Here is a 19,505-nt window from a genome sequence, read left to right on the forward strand (position 1 = left end):
TCTTGTTTATCTTAAAACACGGTATGAACAGCGGATGGGGGAACTTTTCAAAACAAGAAAAGTGACAAAAAACAAACAGTGGACGGCTGGCCAAATTAATTACAGCAGGGGGTGGGAACAGAGCGCTTCCATCAGCTGCACAAACTACAGCGTTTTCCCCTTGGATGCCTGAAATTTGGGTCAATGCATCTAACTACATAGGTGAGATCTGAATATTTTAATCATTATTTGATTAAAGGCCTGTATTTGGCATATATAATTTTCTCAGAATACAGGAATAAATAATGAATGCTGATTAAAGTCTTTCCTGCAGTGCTTGCTTCCTTCTGATCAGATTTGTTCTCAAATTGTCTTGCAGTAGTGTTTTCTAAATGTCATGTGTATCACATTAGATACAAAAGTAATTATTTACAATGTTACAAGTTCAGACAAAGCTAGTTTTAAAGAGAGCCATCAAATCATTGCTAATCTTGCTATTATTTTTTCTTTTGAAAGGCATACAACAATTTTCAGAGTAAGGATGATTTTATTTGTAAACAGTGCGACACAGACATTTTCCAGTCAAACAAACCACAGTGGGTTTTATACCCATTTTAAAACATGACAGGTATTTAAAGATCAATAAACAAATACAAATGAAAGGATATACTTCTTTGGTATTTATTCATTTGCTTTTTACAAGCACCAAAATAAATTCTGTCCCTTACCCTGGCCGTACAGTTTCCAAGTGCTTCATCACAGAGTTCCCTACATAAACATTTCTTTCTTAACATGAAGTAGAACAGGTGAATTGATACAAAGTATCATACAAAAAAAATAAACAGGCTCTCTATAGATACAAACTACCACAACATCACCACCCTGCTCCCAGCTGCACCGATCTCTGCACCATCAATATTTATTAGCTGCAATTTGGCCTTACTTTTGTTTTAGCTGCTGCCCCAACCACTTTTCCCCCCCCCCTTCAATATGGAAATTACTGACAATAAGAAAAGAAATAAAATTCCCTCGCATATGATGAGATTTAACACCTCTGTTATAGGTGGCCACTGTAGCAATCTGAGCCACTGCAGCTCCTGGGGTTGTCACTGCTCCCAGAGCAAACGGTCTGGGTATCCGTGCTCCAAGAAAGTAAAAGAATGGGACTAAGAAGGGGAAAAACGAGGGAAATTAATTATCTAGGAATCTGCTAAGTTATTTGTATTATTTCCTCATTCTCCTGTTAATTGCCATTTAATTTTGGACATCACTTACAAAATGAGAGCTATGAAAGCAGTATTTTTTCCTGTTATTGGGATGTATGGGGGGAGACGTGGTAGGGAAAACCAAGCACACAGTATCAGAAATCAGGCCATATTATAAACAACCATCAATAGACACATTTGTGCCGTGTATGTGTACATACGCAGTGCTATACCACCACGAATGTGCTGCTCTGCCACCTACGTGAGGAAAAACGTTTCCCCCCGCAGTTATACACCCCTTTAAAAGAAAACAGTGGTGTTTTGAACTTTTCCCTACATCAATAAATAAAAATATCTTTACCAATCTTAGGGAAAGAACATAATGCAGTATTCTACATTTCTTAGCTCTGGGTTTATCAATAATTAAATTCTCAATCAGCTACACAAAGAAAAATCAGTCAGCCCTTTATTGAGTGCACAGGGCCCTAGGCAGGCTATTCTGAAGCAAGGTTTGCGTCTATAAAAAGGAAACACTAACAAAAATACCAAAGGAAAAAGTGCACGTCTTGCTTTTGCGACTACACATTCCCACAGATGATGAATCTCCTGGGAGAAGACAGATATGTCTGTTGCAATACATGGTGGTGAAGGAAGTATGGCTTTTGAGGTAAGTTACTTGGCAGTAAGTTACTAAGGCAAATCACTCAGGAGTAAGCTTAAGTAAAAGATCTATTCTTTAAGAACGAGCTTCTTGAAAACACAATTGCAGCCACTCTGAAATTTATGAATTCATCCCAAATTCATCAGTCTCATCTGGAAAAAATAAACGGGCAACAGACACACGACCTGGTGGTACTTTCCCTCCCTGGACCTGCCAAGCAGCCCAGCAGTTACAGTGTGCCCCCGAGGTGCAGGGCAGCCTTCAGCATCACCGTCCCCATCTCTCCGTGCCACCACCATGACAGTCAGCTCCCTACTGCACACTTACCAGGTCACCCACTACTTCTAGAAGAAGCACTCACAGGCATTGCAATAGAGCCTGGGGGGGGGGCAATTAAATATTCAGCCCAAGCCACGCGTGCCCCAGGACAGGTAGATGCCTCAGCCATGGGGCAACATGTGCTGCAATCAACTGGGATCAAATCTACCACAGCAAGAATATTTTTTTCAACCTCTCTCCTTCATTCCACCCACCTTATCTTCCTCACCTCCTGCAAACTGGCAGCACTAGGCAAATGGCTTTTCCATGCTCATATACGTTTCACTACGTTTTAGAAACCCAGAGGGGAAGTTTCAACACTGACTACAGTAGGCTTACACTTCAGATGCAAATCAGAGAATGCAAGCAGGTACCTAAAAAGAGTGGTATGAATGCTCCCATTAGTGACCAAATAAATAAATCAATCAAAGCAAAGCTATGTTCCAGGCTTGTCACTTTATTAAGAAAGTTTTGTGCTACACTTTTTTATATGCTTTCATACTGCCCAGTTTTCGACTTCCTCCGTTTTCATTTGTGCAAGAATGAACAAAGCATGTCATGTCAAGTAAGTATTCAATATCTAGCAAAGCAAGTTCCAAAAACCTTCAGTTCCTTCACCTGTCTAGCCACATGGTCCTCAGTGATAATAAAGCCCGCACCCTCCCCCCCCCTCCCCCCCAAAAAAGGGGGGGGGGGGGGAGGGAGGGTGCAGGGGGGAGAGGGGAATACCAAGAAATAAAAGACCAGGGGAGGGGGAAAAAAAAAAAAAAACACAGAAAGAAAACATAATACTGACCCTCTAGATAACTGTCACTTTGCCTGGATGCCTTCATCCTTTGTTTAGTAAGAATTATATTACAGGCAAGCAGAAACACAGAGCAGACTGCCTGAGTGCTGCAATTGTTTAGAACCCAACTGAAGCTCATACATATGGTACTTTCTCTCTACTAAAAAACTTGAGGAGAAAAAAACTAACACTTTTCACCAAAAGTGTACTTGTTTTTTAATAGTATCTAAAATGCAAAGCGTGTTTCCTTTCAGGTAGTCACCTGAAAAAAAGCACCTCCCTCTCCCTAAAAAAAAGGTTCTATGACACTCGTTTTCCCTGTGACTTCCACAGAGAGCAAACAACTCATACAGAACTTACAGGCTGCCATGATAATGGTCCCAGACAAAATCAACAGGGAAGGCTGGGGTTATGTTTTGTCATTGTACGTCCTAACATTACACATTAATCTGGAAACTGAAGGAGAAAATGGCATTTCCCTACACAAAAGACTGAAGAAATACGTAAAAAACAGGTTAGATAGTTGTCTGAATTTTTTTGCATGGATTTGCAGCAGTAGAGAGTAAAACATAAAACTTTACACAAGCCCATGATTCATACAGCGACTCATTCCAACCGTTTTCAACCCTGATATATCCTCTAGCATGGCAAAAGGCAACACTTTGTCACAAAACTGGCCTGACCAATTCATGAAGTGTATCACAAAGATATATTCAGTCAGATCAGCAGCAGGCATATCTCTGTGTGACCCTCGTGTTTTTCCACATACAATTAAAGTGAGATGAAAGCCAACACTTAAATGTACTACAAATACATATAGCCAGGTATTTACCAGATGAAAGAGGGAACTGAAGAGCAGAGAGCTCTAACCTCTCTCGTGCCACTGTCCCATGCAAGGTGCGTGCCTCCAGCTGCACGAGCATGAAGGGAATTATACGACTTAAGAAAAAGCAAAAACAAAAAAAAGAGGTCAAGCTATTTTGTGTGGCAATATATTTTCTTTCATTGCAAGCGTAACTAGCAGGTACCAGAGCACCTGGCCCAGCAAAGAGCATTGGTTGTGCAAGGCATCGTAACCCCCGGTCAGATACGGTCCTGACTTGGGAGGCTGAGTACCCACAGCTCCCACCTTCTTAAATGAGGTACTGAGGAACACAAGAAGTGGAAAGGTTGGCATATTATATCCCAAAAATAAACCTCATAACTCCTCTTCCTCCCTATTATCACTTTCCAGAAGAAAGTGAGGAGGTAGTTTTACAAGTCAAGCCACATCAAAGAGAATCAGCATTTCCAGGCTCCTTCTGAAGCTTATCCGTTTCTCACACAACTCATTTGCTCTCCTTGTATCTCCTCCTCCTGCAAAACTGTGTGAGCATCATTCAGCTAGCTCTTACAGACATCTTTGAGGTTGACCAGCCGGTTACTAAGGGTAACTCTTAAACTAGCTGAACAGTTTTGTTGCTATTGATGATTCTTTCCTACACAATGCCTTGAAAAGGATCAGTGGTTATGCTAAGGAGACACAGAGGAGTTCTCATAAAACAACTTGAAAGAAAGAAAGAAAGTGCTGTCTAATAACCTCAGTGTCTTGCACTGGTTCCCATCATGTAACTAACTTGCTTTAAAACTAGCGGTAAGTACGAGGGAGAAGCTACTGCTATTAAAAATACTGCAGTGCTGAACAAATGGAGCAACCATCACTCCTGGCTCTGAATGTCAGCAGCTTGGCCCTTGCGTACAACAGCCTCGCTCCCCACGCTGTACACCATAGCTAGTTCTGCCAAGTGGCAGCATACCAGCAAAATGCCGATTAAGAACACGTTCTCTTTTTAGGTCTCTCCTACCTAACTCCTCCGGCCCTCCCTCCCCACCACTGCGAGGGAAAGCCTTATTACTTCCCTCAACGTGCATTTCTGCCAGGGGGGTAAAGGTGACTCTCCTTCCAGCAACCGGAGCAGGGATGCGGACACGAAATGCAAAGCTTGCTTGCTCTCCTTTTGCTGGCATCAGGCAGAAGGTGCACGAAGGCTTGGGTGGCATTTGTCGCACAGGCCCCTCACGCTACCAGAAATCCCTTCCAGCTTGAGCATGATGGTGGAGGGAGGACCCGCTGCGAGGCTCACCGGCAGCAGGTTCATCAGGGCTCACGTCAGTGATAGAAGGATAACTGTAAAACTAACACGATACCTGAATACAGGTAGAAAGCAGCAGCACTTCCAGAAACATGTTGAATAATGACTGCTACCACAGACCGAACGCAGTATAAATACACCTCTGCCCTCCAGTAAAAAAAATAAACAAGTAAATTCTGTGCCAGGTAGAACCACTCCGAGGATCCCCCTCACTGCCTAGGAAGCGGCGAGGAAAACCTGCTAGAAGGCAACTTGCAATATCTAAAGAAACACTTACAAATAACTTCACCCCTAGAAAGCATTTCCAGCTCATATTCTTTACAAAGAAAATAGAGAGCAACAGCCAATGGGGTAAAACATATACAATATTTTTTCTTCATCTAATTTACATTTTCCAATTAAAGTTTTTTTTAAAAAAGCCAAGAACAAGAAACCACCACTGTTTTGTCTTTTCCTCTTTGGCATCAAACTGTCAGTTTAGAAATACACCAGCTGGTTATTAAGAAAGTGCCAACAAATGGGGAAAATTGTTTGCTATGCAACCAAAAATAAAAATTGTATATAAAAAAAAAAATTGTGAATGTCCATAATTGAAATGTGTCATATAATCCTGAGCAGCAAAGAAAATCCTTTGCGGCAGGAACACAGCCAGAACTTGGTTTTGGGGTGGGACAGAGCCGAGTCAGCACAAACCCCGGTGTGCAATTTTAGAATGGTGGCCTCTCCCCAGCAAAGGGGATTTGCACCTGGATTTTCATCTACCTACGAGTACAGATTCCAATTTTCTCAACTCTCTGATCCCTCAGCAGTGGTAAAAGTGAAGTAAGAGCAGCAGCAGATCACCTTTGTGCCTTTAGTTTATCCAAGGCTAGGTGCAACGCCAACTAGGATCAGCTATCTTGCTGGTGTTGCTGGAATCATGCTGGAATTTGCTAAGGTAGACCACAAAATCTTCGGGAAGGACAACATATCAGTAACATTGGCAGGTAGGAAAGCACCCCGTGAAGCGGTGCTGACACGTGCAATACTCTCCTCACGAAGGGTGTCCCACAGTGCAGCCTGGTTTAAAGCAGCAGACTTGAGGCCTAATTTACTGTTTGTTTCTTGTGATTTTACGGTCCTGCGCTTCCCATCAAATATTGTAGTGAAGAAGTTTATTATTACTCAGAAGAAAACAACCTTAGCGTAAGAGATCTTCTGCGTCCCCATCTACTAGCTCCGCTTTTATGGTTTTGTCTCCCTCCAGCCTGGGACACCCCAGGAAGCAAAGTGACACTAAGCTACAACAAAGTTTGGCCCATTTACGACACAAACTCCTTTCCAAATGTGAGATTTCTCAGTGAGATTTCTGCTACAGCTCAAAGCCAGACCACAGTCCTCCGAGAGGCACAGCGCTGTGAGGTCTGCACTTTCAACCCTCCTTGCCTGTGCCTTTGTACTGTACGATACAAATGTGATTTTGTGCAGAACGTTCCAAATTTGGCAACTGTCATGTTCAATCTGTGGTTAAATTGCTGACTGAAGAGCTCCACCAGGGCTGGGGCAAGAGATGAACAAACAAGGAAAATCCAAAATGAATTCAAAGACAGCTGTCTGATACTAAACACAGGAATCTTCACAAAAGATGACTGGATAGCCCAAGCCTCCATCATTTTCATTCAAACGTACAGTAAATAACCGTTTCCAAAATTAGGAAACGGCATCACAAGTCTCAGCTGAAAAGACAAAAGACTAGCAATACATGTCAAGTTACCCTACACATCGTTGCTCCTATAGAACACAGAAGGTTCCTACATCAATCTGGATTATTTGGCAAATTCTGTTTTAACGGCAGTTACCCCAGCTTTTGAAGAGGAAGTGTTTAATTTTCCTCCCTGATTTTGCTCTCCTCATCAAACACTCTCCAAAAGCATCTGCAGCCAGATTTAGATACCTCTGGTTCTCCTGCAGCTGGATACTGAAGCAGCCGAAGCAGGAACCTCACTGCAAGTTTCCCTCAAGAGGCTGCCACGAGCAAGGGAGCACAGGACAGCGATAAGCACTGCAGGAATGCCTATAAATATACGCAGGGATTGTAAACTGCAAAACCAGAGGCAGTCAGGGAGGCTCTGTGGTGACATAGCAGCCCTCTCCCTGCGTGCAGCATGAATTGTGACACTGCCAGGGATCGGCTGCGCTCCCGTGCCCCCGTGCAGCCACTGCCCTGCGTGCCTCAGCCCATCACCTGCGCTCGACGCCAAGCAGCAGCTCTGCAGCAGCCTTCCTCCTTTCGCTCGGCACGGAGCCTGCACGCGCAAAAGGGACGCCGCTGTCCCAAGTCTCCTGGACGGACAGGGCGATCGGTTCCAAAAATAAAAGCCTCACGTGAGAGGTTCCCAAGAGCAAAACCACAGAACGATACTGTTCCTTAGCAGGCAAAACTGGAACTTATCTCAAAGGGGCACTGAAAGCAAGCAAACATTTTGCTGCTAGAAACCTTAGGAGCGCTCCCATAGTGCCAAAAGCCGATCTCCCCCGTCCTGTTGCGGGGGGACTGCAGGTGACAGCTAAGGCAAGGCGGCGCATGCGACGCTTTCCCCTTCCCCCCTCATCAACCTCCATCGAGCCGACGCGGGCGTGCAGGCGCGCTCCCACCGGCCCTGGCACCTTGCAGAAGCTGTTCTGGCTACTGGAAAGAGAAAACCAAGACAAGCCGTTCCTGCACCGACGATGACATATGAACTCACAGCTCTTTTCATAGGAGTGAGGTGACAAATCTCCGCGCTGCTTTTTCTCAGAGTACCTGTCTGAGTAATGCTGACAACTGCCCATCCATTCTCATGGATGAACACAGACAAACCAGATTTTCTTTTTTTTTTTTTTTTTTTATTTTATTTTATTAGTTTGAAACACGAGACTTCTCTTGATATTGTTAAAGTGGCGTAAAGCTCAATTTCCAAGTATGCAAAAACATACGACTGGTGGGCTGGAATGCAATGTTTATCAAAGGGGCCTAATAAGGTTTCACTTTTATTAGGCTATTTCCTGTAAGTTGATATGTGCCAGTTCTTTTCATTAAGACAAGGATATAAAAATTAAAAATGGATTAACCTAATGGGTTCCAAATTACTGTGTCACTTTCACTTCTTTGCATTTTTTTTTTTTTAACCCATTCCAACTGGTCCTTTTCCAGTGCCGCCGACAAGAGGCATAAACCCTGGGATATCTGAATTACTGTTCTGCTGAACATCACATTCAGATCCAGATCCTGCAAATCTTATCCTGCTTTACTACTATAGCATTAAATCTGACATCGGTAAAGCGCAGCTCTAAACACGTAAATACAAAACGGGGGCCACTGTGTGAAAAAGGAGTTGAAATTGCAAAACCCAAGTTCACCTTTCTCAGGAGAAAAAAAAAAAAAAATACTACAAAACACCACAAAACCCCACATATATACCAAACATTGAGGATGAGACCCAGCTTAAACCCAGCCACTCCATGCCTCTCACTAGCCCAGAATAGAAGTGGGTCTCCCACAAGACATGTCACCATATGCCTACATCTAACCAAAACTCAACAGCAAACATGACTCAGTTTTAATAAAGCACTTCTTCAAAAAGCCTTAAGCACATTGCGCAAGTAAGTCTTTTCACTGCTGCGTTCTTCCTCCCTTGGGGAAAAAAAATATCATTCAGTACTCACTAGTTTTACAGAAGATCTGATAGATTTGGGGTCTACCACAGCATCACAAAGATCCCCCCGGGAAAGGCTTCGAGCAACTTAATGTGGGCAAAACCACGTTGCACCATAGCGTCCAAGTTCACTGAAGGTAAACTGAGAATTCGAAACCCAGTACAACACAGTTTCTAGAATTCTAGACACCAAAAAAAGTGTCCCAGAAGAGACACCTGGGCACACGCAGCACCCATGACTAAAAGTTCCTAAGTTCCTACAAACTGTACTGCAGTTCAAATATATTCAAAGTCCTGAAATCTCAAAAAAAAAAAAAAAAAATCACAGCAAGTAATCAATACTCCTCTGAGGACAGAATTTTTTGAGGCAGGCATCAGAGCATAAGTCCAGCAAATGACCATTCATTTGTTAAAAAAACTGTGATACCCCCTGAGTCAACCAGCTGGCAACACGCCACAACTCAGAATAAAAAAAAATAAAATAATAATAATAATCTCGCTACAAATCACTTTTTAAGAAATTATTCACATGGGGCACAGAAAAACAAAAACCCTTAAAAGTGAATATAGTTGCATTGGCTTTGGTTGACTTTTGGGTTGGTTTGGTGTTTGGGTGTTGTTGTTTTTTTAAGTTTGAAACACAGAAGTTAAGGCTTGTAAAAAAAAAATCTGAGAATCCTGAATTACTACATGTGGAAAGCCATCTACTCAGGTGTGCCCTGACAGAGGGTTTTTTGTCAAGCTTTTTTTCTCTACTGCCATGAATCAAGGGCTCCAGCTCACATGGGATACGAAACGCCTGGATCCTTACACAGCTACTCCACAGACAAAATAAACCCATAGAGCAAATGACTAAACATCTTGGTGCAAACTGGGGGAGTAAAATGCCAATAGCATAAGAAATCTCCTCAAATGTCAGGTTGAGAAAACCAAGATACTAAAACCAGTTTTATTTTCCAATACAGTGATGTCACCAACATGATATTTTCATTGTTTGCCAGGTTAACAGAATTTATGGAGGTAATTAATGCAAAACATGTGTGCTGAGCTATCCATATGAAAAATGGAATTGCCCCTGACTTCATTCACTGCCTCTGCAACCAGAACCCCACTAACATCTTTTTTCACTATTTCCATATGTGAGAAATACAAATATTTATAACAAAGGTAAATGCCTAAATGACTGTTCTATTCCCATCTACCCACAAGCCAGTTTTTCAGACCCCTGTCTTCTGCTTACTCCTCTGCTTCCATTACCTTCCCGAAAACTGCTTGGGTTTCCATCACGTTCCACAAACTAAGTGTGCTCCTCACACCTCCAGAACTGCTTTTTCTTGGTTAGCACGGACAACTTCTGCTTTGATGCCTTCAACACTCTCTGTCCAGCTTTAACGCAGCTTTCAGGACCAACACAGCCAACTAACCATACAAAGAGCAACACCATTAAACATCGAAATCTTTTCCTGTGTCTTTTGGGTTTTTTTTTCTGGGCATCTACAGCATCAAAGCATCCCCCTTCTGGCGGACAGCACATAGTAAGAAGGAACGGACATGCAGCTGTCCCGATCAGGAAAAGAAAACAATCTCTGCCTTCTACTCTTTATGGGCAAATGTTGTTTTTTTTTGGGGGGAAAGGGACAGAATAAAAAGCCCAGGCATGAGAGAAAGACTGCGAGAGAGCGTGGGTAGGTGGGCTGGGAACAAAAGCGACCGATGAGGTGTCCCTACGGTTGGGTTCTCCCTCGATGGTTTGGGTGAGCACAGTACATTTTCCATAGCTGTAGCCACACCACTCAGGAAAACTGAACTCTCAACCATTGCCGTAGGACATTTGCTCTTTGGGGTAAATCAGATGTGGGAGAAAAGTTTGTGCTGAATAAGACTCTCAGCATCTCAGAACCTGTTCTGAAATAAATGCCTTAAGCGGGTGTTCTCTGTGGTTGGTCATGAATGCTAAGGCTGGTTAGACATAACTTTCTTTTCTTTCTTTATATTATTGTTTTTAAAAAAGAGAAAGCACCATTACAGAAAGATTAAATAGAACAGTAAAAAAAAAAAAAGCCTCCACCCTGTCTTAACTGCAGCCTCCGTTGAAATTCACCACTGGTAAATCATAGTCATGAAGCTTACTAATGTAAACAAAGCTTAGACTTTCAGGGAGGCAAGGAATTTCTTAATTCGTGGTTTGCTGAGTGTTCAGTTCATTGTCAGCACTGAATTCTGGGTTCCTAACACTGTCATTAACCAGAGAAAATTTGGATTTTGGTCTGATTTTTCTAAGATTCTGGTCCAACTTTAACTTCACCACTGCCTACCTATCCTCTTCCTTTAATGCTTCTCTCCTGCTCCAAGAGATCTCTCAAAAAGCCTTGCCTCTCCAAAAATCAAGCAGAGCAAAACCTCTCTTGCTGCATTCTAGCTTCTCCACACCTAAATCCAGAAACCCAACATCACTCGTTGCGATTTGTTACGGCACAAAGTTTGTGGGAAGCCTACCATGGACCAAAATATGTTTTGATGCTTTAATCAGTACCTATTTAAATGGTAACTAGCCACTCTAGATTTTCAACAAACCCCTCCTTTCTTAGGCACCAATTTAAAAGTTTTCATTTTTCATTAATCTCCTCTTGCATGAGGCTGCTATGCTTTAGCAAGTTTTTTTAATTATTTAAAAAAAAAAAAAAAAAAGAAGGAAAATAAAAGAGAGAGACCAATGCAATGCAAACCTTTCCATCCAAATACAGGTATAAAAATGGTATGAAAAAACATCTGGAAATAAAAAAAAAAAAAAAAATCACCATTCCCACACCTTTTTACACTAAACTGCCCTGACTGAACCTTAACATTCATCCTATTGTTCACTTAATTGCTAGCAAGTTTCACCCACTGTTCGTTTGGTCTGCTATTCTTCTTTCATCAATATTTTTCCAGCAGATTAATGGGATTTTCCTCCATATTTTGCCTGAAACAGCAGGACACAGTAGTTTAATGAAAAAAAACAGGAGCGTGGCAGCAACGTTTCTGCTTACAGTGTGTCTGGTTTAATAACATCTCTGCAAATTTAAGCCTCTACATGCTGGTGCTCCATTCAGGCTACCAGCCACTCTCCTAGACTGGAACTTTTTTGTCACCATCCCAAGATTTCTTTCAGGCAGGATTATCTTTATTTCTATATCTTTATTTCTTTCATCCCTTCACTGCAGAAATTTAAAGGAATCTTCAGTCCAAGAGACTGAATTTTAATCTTGCAGCCGTTTCACACTGCAAAATGAGTACTTAACTGCACAAGAAGTATGTGTGCTAGGATTTATCACGCACCTAAGGAACAAAGAAGCGCAAAACTACCGGTAGGGAACACAACCCTAACCAAGCAAATTATTACCACATTCTGTTTCCAAAATTACACCACTGGGAGTTCATATCTAATCTTCTGAATTAAACTATTTTCTTTTAAGTGGTGGCTCTTGTTTACAACAGTTTAAATATAAAAAAAAAGTAAAAGCTACTGCTCTAAAGTGTTTATGGAAATAAGAAGGGCTACACTACTGCAGTGAATTTTTAGCAAAACTGATTGCTTCACAGTAGCCACATGCATTAGTAAAAAAAAAATCTTCCATTTCGCTGTATGATTCCTTAATGCAAGTCTTTTACTCCTCATAAACATATTTTCAACAATTTCCAACAACGTTTCAACAAATCAAACAATCCATTTTCATAAGAAAGGAAAAGTTAAAAAATAAATTTTAAAATCCCTACATCTCACTTTAGGAAAAACAACTCTTTGGATGCTGGAATTACCTTTTTGAGCTGTGATGGGTCAGTGAGAGCCCTCTGCCCCACCTCTGAAGTTTTATCTAGTGGCTGTGGACAAGTCCAGTCAATTTTGCACCTTAGGGTACCAAAATGTCCTTTCTGTGTATCAATACCAGCCCCACTGAGCAGAGCTCTGAACCTTAACAAAAGTAAGGACACGATTATATCTCCAGTTATCTGTATATTTATATTTTTTTTAGCAGAAAAATCAAACAGCAGCTACAAAGCAGCAGTACCTACATGAATTACAGGCAACTTACAGAACTAACTCAGGCTCCGTACAAAAATCTACAAACAGTACTGTTGGATTTGGTAACAGCTCTGTAGTGACCCTCACTGGTGATAAAATCCAGAGCTCTGAAAACAAGAAAATGAACACCTGCATCCGTATTTCTAAACTTTCATCAAGTGGGGATTACAAGAACAAGGGCCATTACATACGTTCCTAGAGGAAAACTTCCAGGTTCTCAAACAGAATCAAAAGTAAGTATACTAATAGCAACTTACCTAACTCCAGCAGATCATAAATAATAATTTTTTAAAAAAAGACACAAGCCACCACACCCCCCCAACTAATTTCTATATCTTCCCGGATGGGAATGAAAAACTAACATTCAATCTGAATACACTCCTGATTTGCAAAGATTTCATGTAAACAACTGTCCAACTTGGCGTGCCTATTATCTGTTTAAGGCTTTCCCTTCTGGAAGTGCCTCTGAAGCCTAATTTCCTGAGGCTGCAAGTACAGAAGAGTTCTAACCCGTGTCTATGCCCTGACTGCTTCGTTGGGTAGCAAATATGTTGTATCCAAATTAACTCCAATAAGAATGAATTGCCGTGTCCAATTTGGACATCTTCGTATTTCAAACATCTGCTTCAAGTTTGCTATAGACAATGCAGGGATTTTTCTTTTTAATATACCGCACTGAAATCAGCAGTAATCAAGACAAAGTTCAGGGACAAACAAAAAAAATAATTATTCCATGTGTTGCAGCCTCCTACCAAAAATGTTGACAGAAAATGAGGCATTTACCTGACTGACTTCTCCTGTTGCACAGGATTTTAAAAACACCATGGTGTGAATTTTAAAGCACGCTCATTATTTGTCTAATCGTACAGCTTAGGATTAAGCACAGAAGCTTTGAATAAGATACAGCTGTATGAAAAACAGCCCTCTAGACCCCCACGACTTTGAGCTTACTGAAATTAAATTTTAAAAGACATCCCATTAAGATTTCTAAACCTACTTTTAACTTCTTTTGCAGATAAACACTCCAGAGCAAGCTAGAGGCACCAGCAGGAATTGTGTCACAGCAAATGAAGACTTGCTCTGACCTAATGATACCTGACACACAGCGAGGCGAGATTTGCAAAAAGCATTTCCCCGTGCAATCCCTTTCGGTGTGACAGAAGAGTTCCCGGTATTGCCAGCCTTTTCGAAAAATTACTTTAAAAAAAAAAAAAAAAAACCTGCGAGAGCGGGGCAGGCATTTTGCCCCACGTGCAAACACCGTGCTTCTCAGAGCCATGCCAAGAGCTGTCCTGCCCACCCAGGCACACAAAGTCATCTTTCGCGACTTTAAGTGTCAACGGAGACCAGCCCAGATAAAATGGTGTTTAATGGCGCAGTTATGCCAAGTTCTGAGATGGTAATCGATGAATAAAAGATGAAACCACATCTCCAAATCCAACGCAGCCTGAAAAAGAGAGGCTGACTGCAACCTTCTTGCTGTAAACCAGAACAGGCACTATTTGAAACCAAGTCCTGTAAGCAGATTTACCTTATTGATCTTTTGGTAGCTGTGTTCACAAGAAATTAATTTTATGCTAGATTGAGAGGTTACAAGAAGTTTCCTGTCTGCACAGTCAAAATATTATTGAAGCAATTCAGGTTGTCAGTAAAAGCTTAAACAAATTTGCTGATAATCCTGTTAATGACCTAGGTCAAGTGTTAACTGTTGTGGGTTATAAAACAGAGAAATTAAGGTTGCTGGTACCCTCAGGCAGGCAATATAGTTACAGAAGAGATTGAGGAAAAATTATTAAATTACAGATTGATATAGCTCATTCGATTTCTTGATACCATAGGAATTACTCAGAAAGAAATCGCATCCTTTAAGAAAAAACCCACGATCCTCCCTAGGTGGAAAATATCAAACGGAATGGAAGAGCAGAACATGTGGTTTCTGTGCACCTATGGGGTTCGGCTTGTGGCTTCAAACTGGGAAAGTTAGATGTTAAATCTTCCTGACGTTTTCCTGCCTTGCAGGAAACAGCACACACCTTGCCACCGCACACAGATAGATCTGAACTTTAAGAGAACCCTCCCGAGCTCCTGTGATTACGTAGGTAAAATGCACGCAGCCTTGCGCCGAGCACGGCTGAGAGTTTAAAAATAAACTCGGTGGAAAATTTTACATTTCATCAAGAAAAAACTCTAACACTTCTCGGGGGTGAAACAAGAAAAACTCCAGCACTTCAAGAAAAAAAAGAAAAAACACAAAGAAAAAAAACCACCTGCATTTGACACGACAAAGTAAGCCAACAACGTGCCTTCATCCCTTTCATCCTTCCCTCCCTTCGTCCCATCCACTTCCACTGCAGTATTAGCACTCACTCAGACAGTCATCAGTTTTAATATTAACTTTAAACATTGACTAAAGTTGTATTGAAAAATGTGATACAATTCTTTCAAGTCAAATAAATTTAAGCAATGTTACCGAACATACCCTTGTAGCATGCCTACTGCAACATTCACGTCCCCTAAAAGTTAGACAATGCTATATAAACACACCAAAAATCAGTTCCATCTTTTATTAAAACAATTCACAAGGAGAATTTCAATGGAAACTTTTATATAAAGTGTAAGGAAAAAATGTATACATTTCTATCTATAAGCCCATATTAACAACCTCTGTCCAAAGTGTTTTTCATTCTTGGTGGTGGAAAAAGAAAACTTTTCTAAATACCCACAGAAACGCAGACACATCTAGTTTCGGGAGGAAATGTATGGTAACAACAGTAGGGACGTTAAGCGAAGTGGTAAGAAAAAGATTATTTAAAAAGAGGAAAACAATCTTCTGACATGGTCTAAAGCTGCATGCTAACCCTTGATGCTCATACAAATCAGTGTGTCTGCAAATTGTGATAATTCAGATTTCTAAACTCACATCATCAGCCTAAACATGCTGTAAATAAATAAAAGAATTACTGAGCTTTCCTAAGGAAGGGGCTCTGCGTGTGTGTGTAAGTGCTTCAAAGTTGATCTCATTTTAAAAAGAAACTGTCAGTGTTCCTTTCAAAAACAGGAATCGCAAAATACGTACTTGAAAAAAGGAAGCATGCAAAAGTGAGTGCCTGTCCGGTAACTGCATTTATGCTGTTGTTTTCACTATCCATTTTAAGAATATCGCCCATATCGTACAAGTGCTTGAAGCTGAAGGGAGGGAGACTGGGAGCAGAGTCTGCTGAAAGCTGACTCGGGCGAGGATGCTTAATGCACGTTCTGTACGATACCAATTTTTTTCTTCCTTTCATTTCTCAGTGACAGTGATTTTAAACAAAGAAACAAAAAGTGGGTGGGTTGTTGGTTTGGGGTTGGTTTTTTGCTGGGTTTTTTTGTTTTGTTTTTGCATAATTAGCCTCAGTTTACAGGCTGTGTCTGTCTATCACTGCCGTGGAGGCAGAGCTGCTCTGCTGACTGACAGAACTACATACGTTCCCAAAAAGCTTTTAAGAATAAGACAAGAGTAACCCCTACTAATGCTCTTGTTTTCATTTCTGAAAATCATTTGTGAAAGATGACAACACTTACAAACCAGCACGTATACAGAGGTTTAAAAGTGACCAACTACTAAAACCACATTTTTTTAAGCAACCTATAAAGGGCCATGCATGCAAAACAAATTTACATAAAACATACAAAATACGATATATTGCTCTTCTGGTGTGATGGTACCGTAGCTTCCTTCCTAGCAATAAAACCAACTGATTTAAGGTTATCCAGGATGTGCAAAGTTTGAATCTTTCCTTAGTTGGTTCAGGTCCTATTTCTTTATCCTTCCTGAAGTCATTGAAAGTCATTACCTCGCTGCCTTATCCCGCAAGCACCCGGAATATCAGGAAGTACATCAGCGCTATCCATGCAGGAGAAATGATTGCTCTAACAGCTTTGATACCTGCTCCTCTGCACAAACGCTACAGCTCAAGCAGGTGCAGGTTTTACATGGGTGGTTGATGCTGGAAGTTCTTCCCACATTTGGCCTCTGGGTTCTATCCCTAAAGACGATTGCACTGGACATCCCAGCCGTGCCGGCTGCCTCCACCACCGGGCAACCGAGTGAAAGCTGCATAATTTATTTCTTTTACCATAGGGAAAGAGGGAAAGGGCGATTTAATCTTTTTTTTTTTTTTCCCAAGTATTTTAATTACTTTTCAAACAGCATCTAGCGGTCATTATTTTTCCCTGAAATCTAACACGTGTTATCATCAAATGTCATCATAAAAATTACCACACCAAAGGAGAACAAACCACTCATGCTTTGTTACTGGACACTTACACACGTTCACATCCACACGCGGCATTTCAACACACTGCAAAACCCGCTACGGACTCAAAAAGAGGTTTTATAGGGGAGCAAGCTTCTTTTTGGCGTTAATTAAAAGTTTTGAAGCACAGGACGGCTGCTGAAACCACCACCCCCCTTGCACATCCAAAAGAGCTCACAGCCCGGTTAACACCGGGGCGAGGGAGACGGGGGCCACCGTTAGCTTTCAGAGCTGATTTTTATTACTTAACGAGGGAAGCTGATTGCCTACGGCCGCCAGCCATCACCGCGCCATCCCAGCCCGCGGGCGGCCCGCCCTGCCCCGCCCGGGGAGGCTGGGCACCTGCCGGGGCTGGGCAACCCCCCCCCGGTCCCGCTGAGAACCCCCCAGCCCCGCAGAGAACCCCGCAGAGAGCCCCCCCCGGCCCCGCAAACCCCCCTTGCTCCCCACCTCGCCCCCGGTCCACCGCGGCTCTCCGCGCATCGCCCCCCGCGCAGCCCGGGGGTGGCACAGCCCGTCCTTCCCCCCTCGCCAACTTTCCAAGGGGGTTCCCTGGGGTGGGGGTGGGGGTGCTGTTGCTGCGGGGGGGGGGGGGGGGGGGGGGTTGACCTGACCCTCCTTCCCCCGCCGCACCGCACCGGGCGGCGGCCGCGCGGCCAGGGCGCCAGGCGGGGGGAGCGGCGCGGTCCCGGGGAGGGGTGCAGCTGCCGCCCGGGACCACCTTAACGGGGGGGAAGGGATACAAGGGGGGGGAAAAAAGAGGGGAAAAGAAATAGGAAAAGGGGAGGGGGGAAGAAAAGGGAAAAAGAAATAGGAAAATGGGAAAAAAGAGGAAGACGAAATATGAAAAAGGGAGAGGAAAAAAAGCAGGGGGAGAGCGCAGCGCGGCGCGGCCGCCCACCCACCCGCTCGCCCCCGGCCGGGCCGCCGCTCACCTTCGTTGCCGGGGCGGGCGCTCAGACGCCCGGCGGCGCCGAGGGCAGCGCAGAGCAGCAGCAGCAGCAGCGGCGGCAGCAGCAGGCGGTCCATGTCGGCGGGGCAGCGCGCAGGCAGAGCCGCATGTCTCCGCGCCGCATGCCACCGCTCCGCGCCCGCTCCGCGCCGCCGGGGCCGGCACCGGCACCGGGACCATGCCCCGCGCCGCCCGCGCCCGCCTTCGCGCTGCGCCCGGGAGGGGCCGCCCCCGCCCGGCCCCGCCGCCGCCGCCGCGCCGCCCCGGGCCCTAGCGCCGCCCCGCCCACCTGCCTGCCCGCGGGGGGCGCGGCGCGGGGGGGGGCGCTCCCCAGCGGGAACGGCGCGCTCGGGGTCGTGCGCTGGCACACGCACACGCACACGCACACACACACGCACACACGCACCCCGCAGCGCGGGGGGGGGGCGCTGCCAAAGCGCTGGGCGGCGGGAGGCGGTGGGCAAAGCGCGGAGGCTCTGCCAAGGGGTGCCAGCAGGCACGGCGCTCGGAAGGCTCGCTCGGGGCTCTGAGCCGGCCGCAAGCCCACGGTCTGCGTTACCGGCCTTTCCTAGGTGGGTGCAAGTGCGAAGTGGCGGTAAAGCCGGCAGACTTCCCGAGCGCAGCCGTAGCAGCCTTGCTAGAAAGCCACCGGTTCCATCACCCAGCCCTTCCCAGCCCACGAGGAGCCCAGCCCAGCCCAGCCCGCTCCCCGGGGAGCAGCCTCAGTGCCACCCGGTCACAGCAAAGCGGAGCCTTGGCGCTGGCAGGGCCCCCTCCCAGGCGCTGCTCTCCGTAGGGGTGCGCAGCCTCGCTCTCCAGGTTGCCATGTCAAAGGTGCGGGTTTGAAGCCTTCTCTGCACGCCTGCACCTCGCCTCCATCCTCCTCAGCGCCCCGCAGGCCCCAGAGAGCCTGGTGGAGCAGAGGGCAGAGCAGCAGGCGTGCGGCGCTGCGATTCCGCTGCTCCCAGGAGGAATGACTGCAGAGCAGCACTTCCCCGGCTTCCCCTTCTGTGGAGCATTTCTTCAGAACATGGACATCTTTCTTCCCAAGTGACTCATCTCAGGTCTCCAGAGCCACCCAGCGTGGTTCTGTGGAAACAGGGACATATTGGAATAGTACTTAGGTCAAATAAGTATTTTACTCCAAGCCGAAGTTAACGCATCCACATAGTACGGGGTCTTGCGCTGAGCGCATGCACTGGCTGCGCAGGCGGGAGGGACGGAGCCTTTGGCAACAGATATGGAACTAAGTGCAGAAGTAACGTCAAAAATCGTGGATGCCACAGGAGCCAAACCTCCCTGTTTCACACGTTAAACGCCCGAGCAGCCGGCCCCGCCATAACACCAAAGAATTCCCCTGTGTCTCCTCAGGGCCACCGGCACCCGGCCCTGGGAAGGGCTGCCGGCACCACCCCAGCTCCCGGCTCCCCCCCAGC

At 44.6% G+C, this 19,505-nt stretch overlaps 1 protein-coding gene across 2 annotated transcripts in view; it reads right to left on the reverse strand.

The window, feature by feature from the left end:
* EPHA3 (EPH receptor A3) overlaps positions 1–18,254 on the reverse strand; it is a 231,620-nt gene extending 213,366 nt beyond the window's left edge. For both annotated transcript variants that reach the window (XM_040583035.1, XM_040583034.1), the window contains exon 1: positions 18,053–18,254. In XM_040583035.1, the coding sequence (XP_040438969.1) occupies positions 18,053–18,146 (94 nt within the window). In that variant the 5' untranslated portion in view covers positions 18,147–18,254. The remainder of the gene's footprint in view (positions 1–18,052) is intronic.
* Between the last annotated feature and the right edge of the window lie 1,251 nt (positions 18,255–19,505).

The sequence above is a fragment of the Falco naumanni genome, chromosome 2 (assembly GCF_017639655.2).
Source record: "Falco naumanni isolate bFalNau1 chromosome 2, bFalNau1.pat, whole genome shotgun sequence".
Taxonomy (NCBI): domain Eukaryota; kingdom Metazoa; phylum Chordata; class Aves; order Falconiformes; family Falconidae; genus Falco; species Falco naumanni.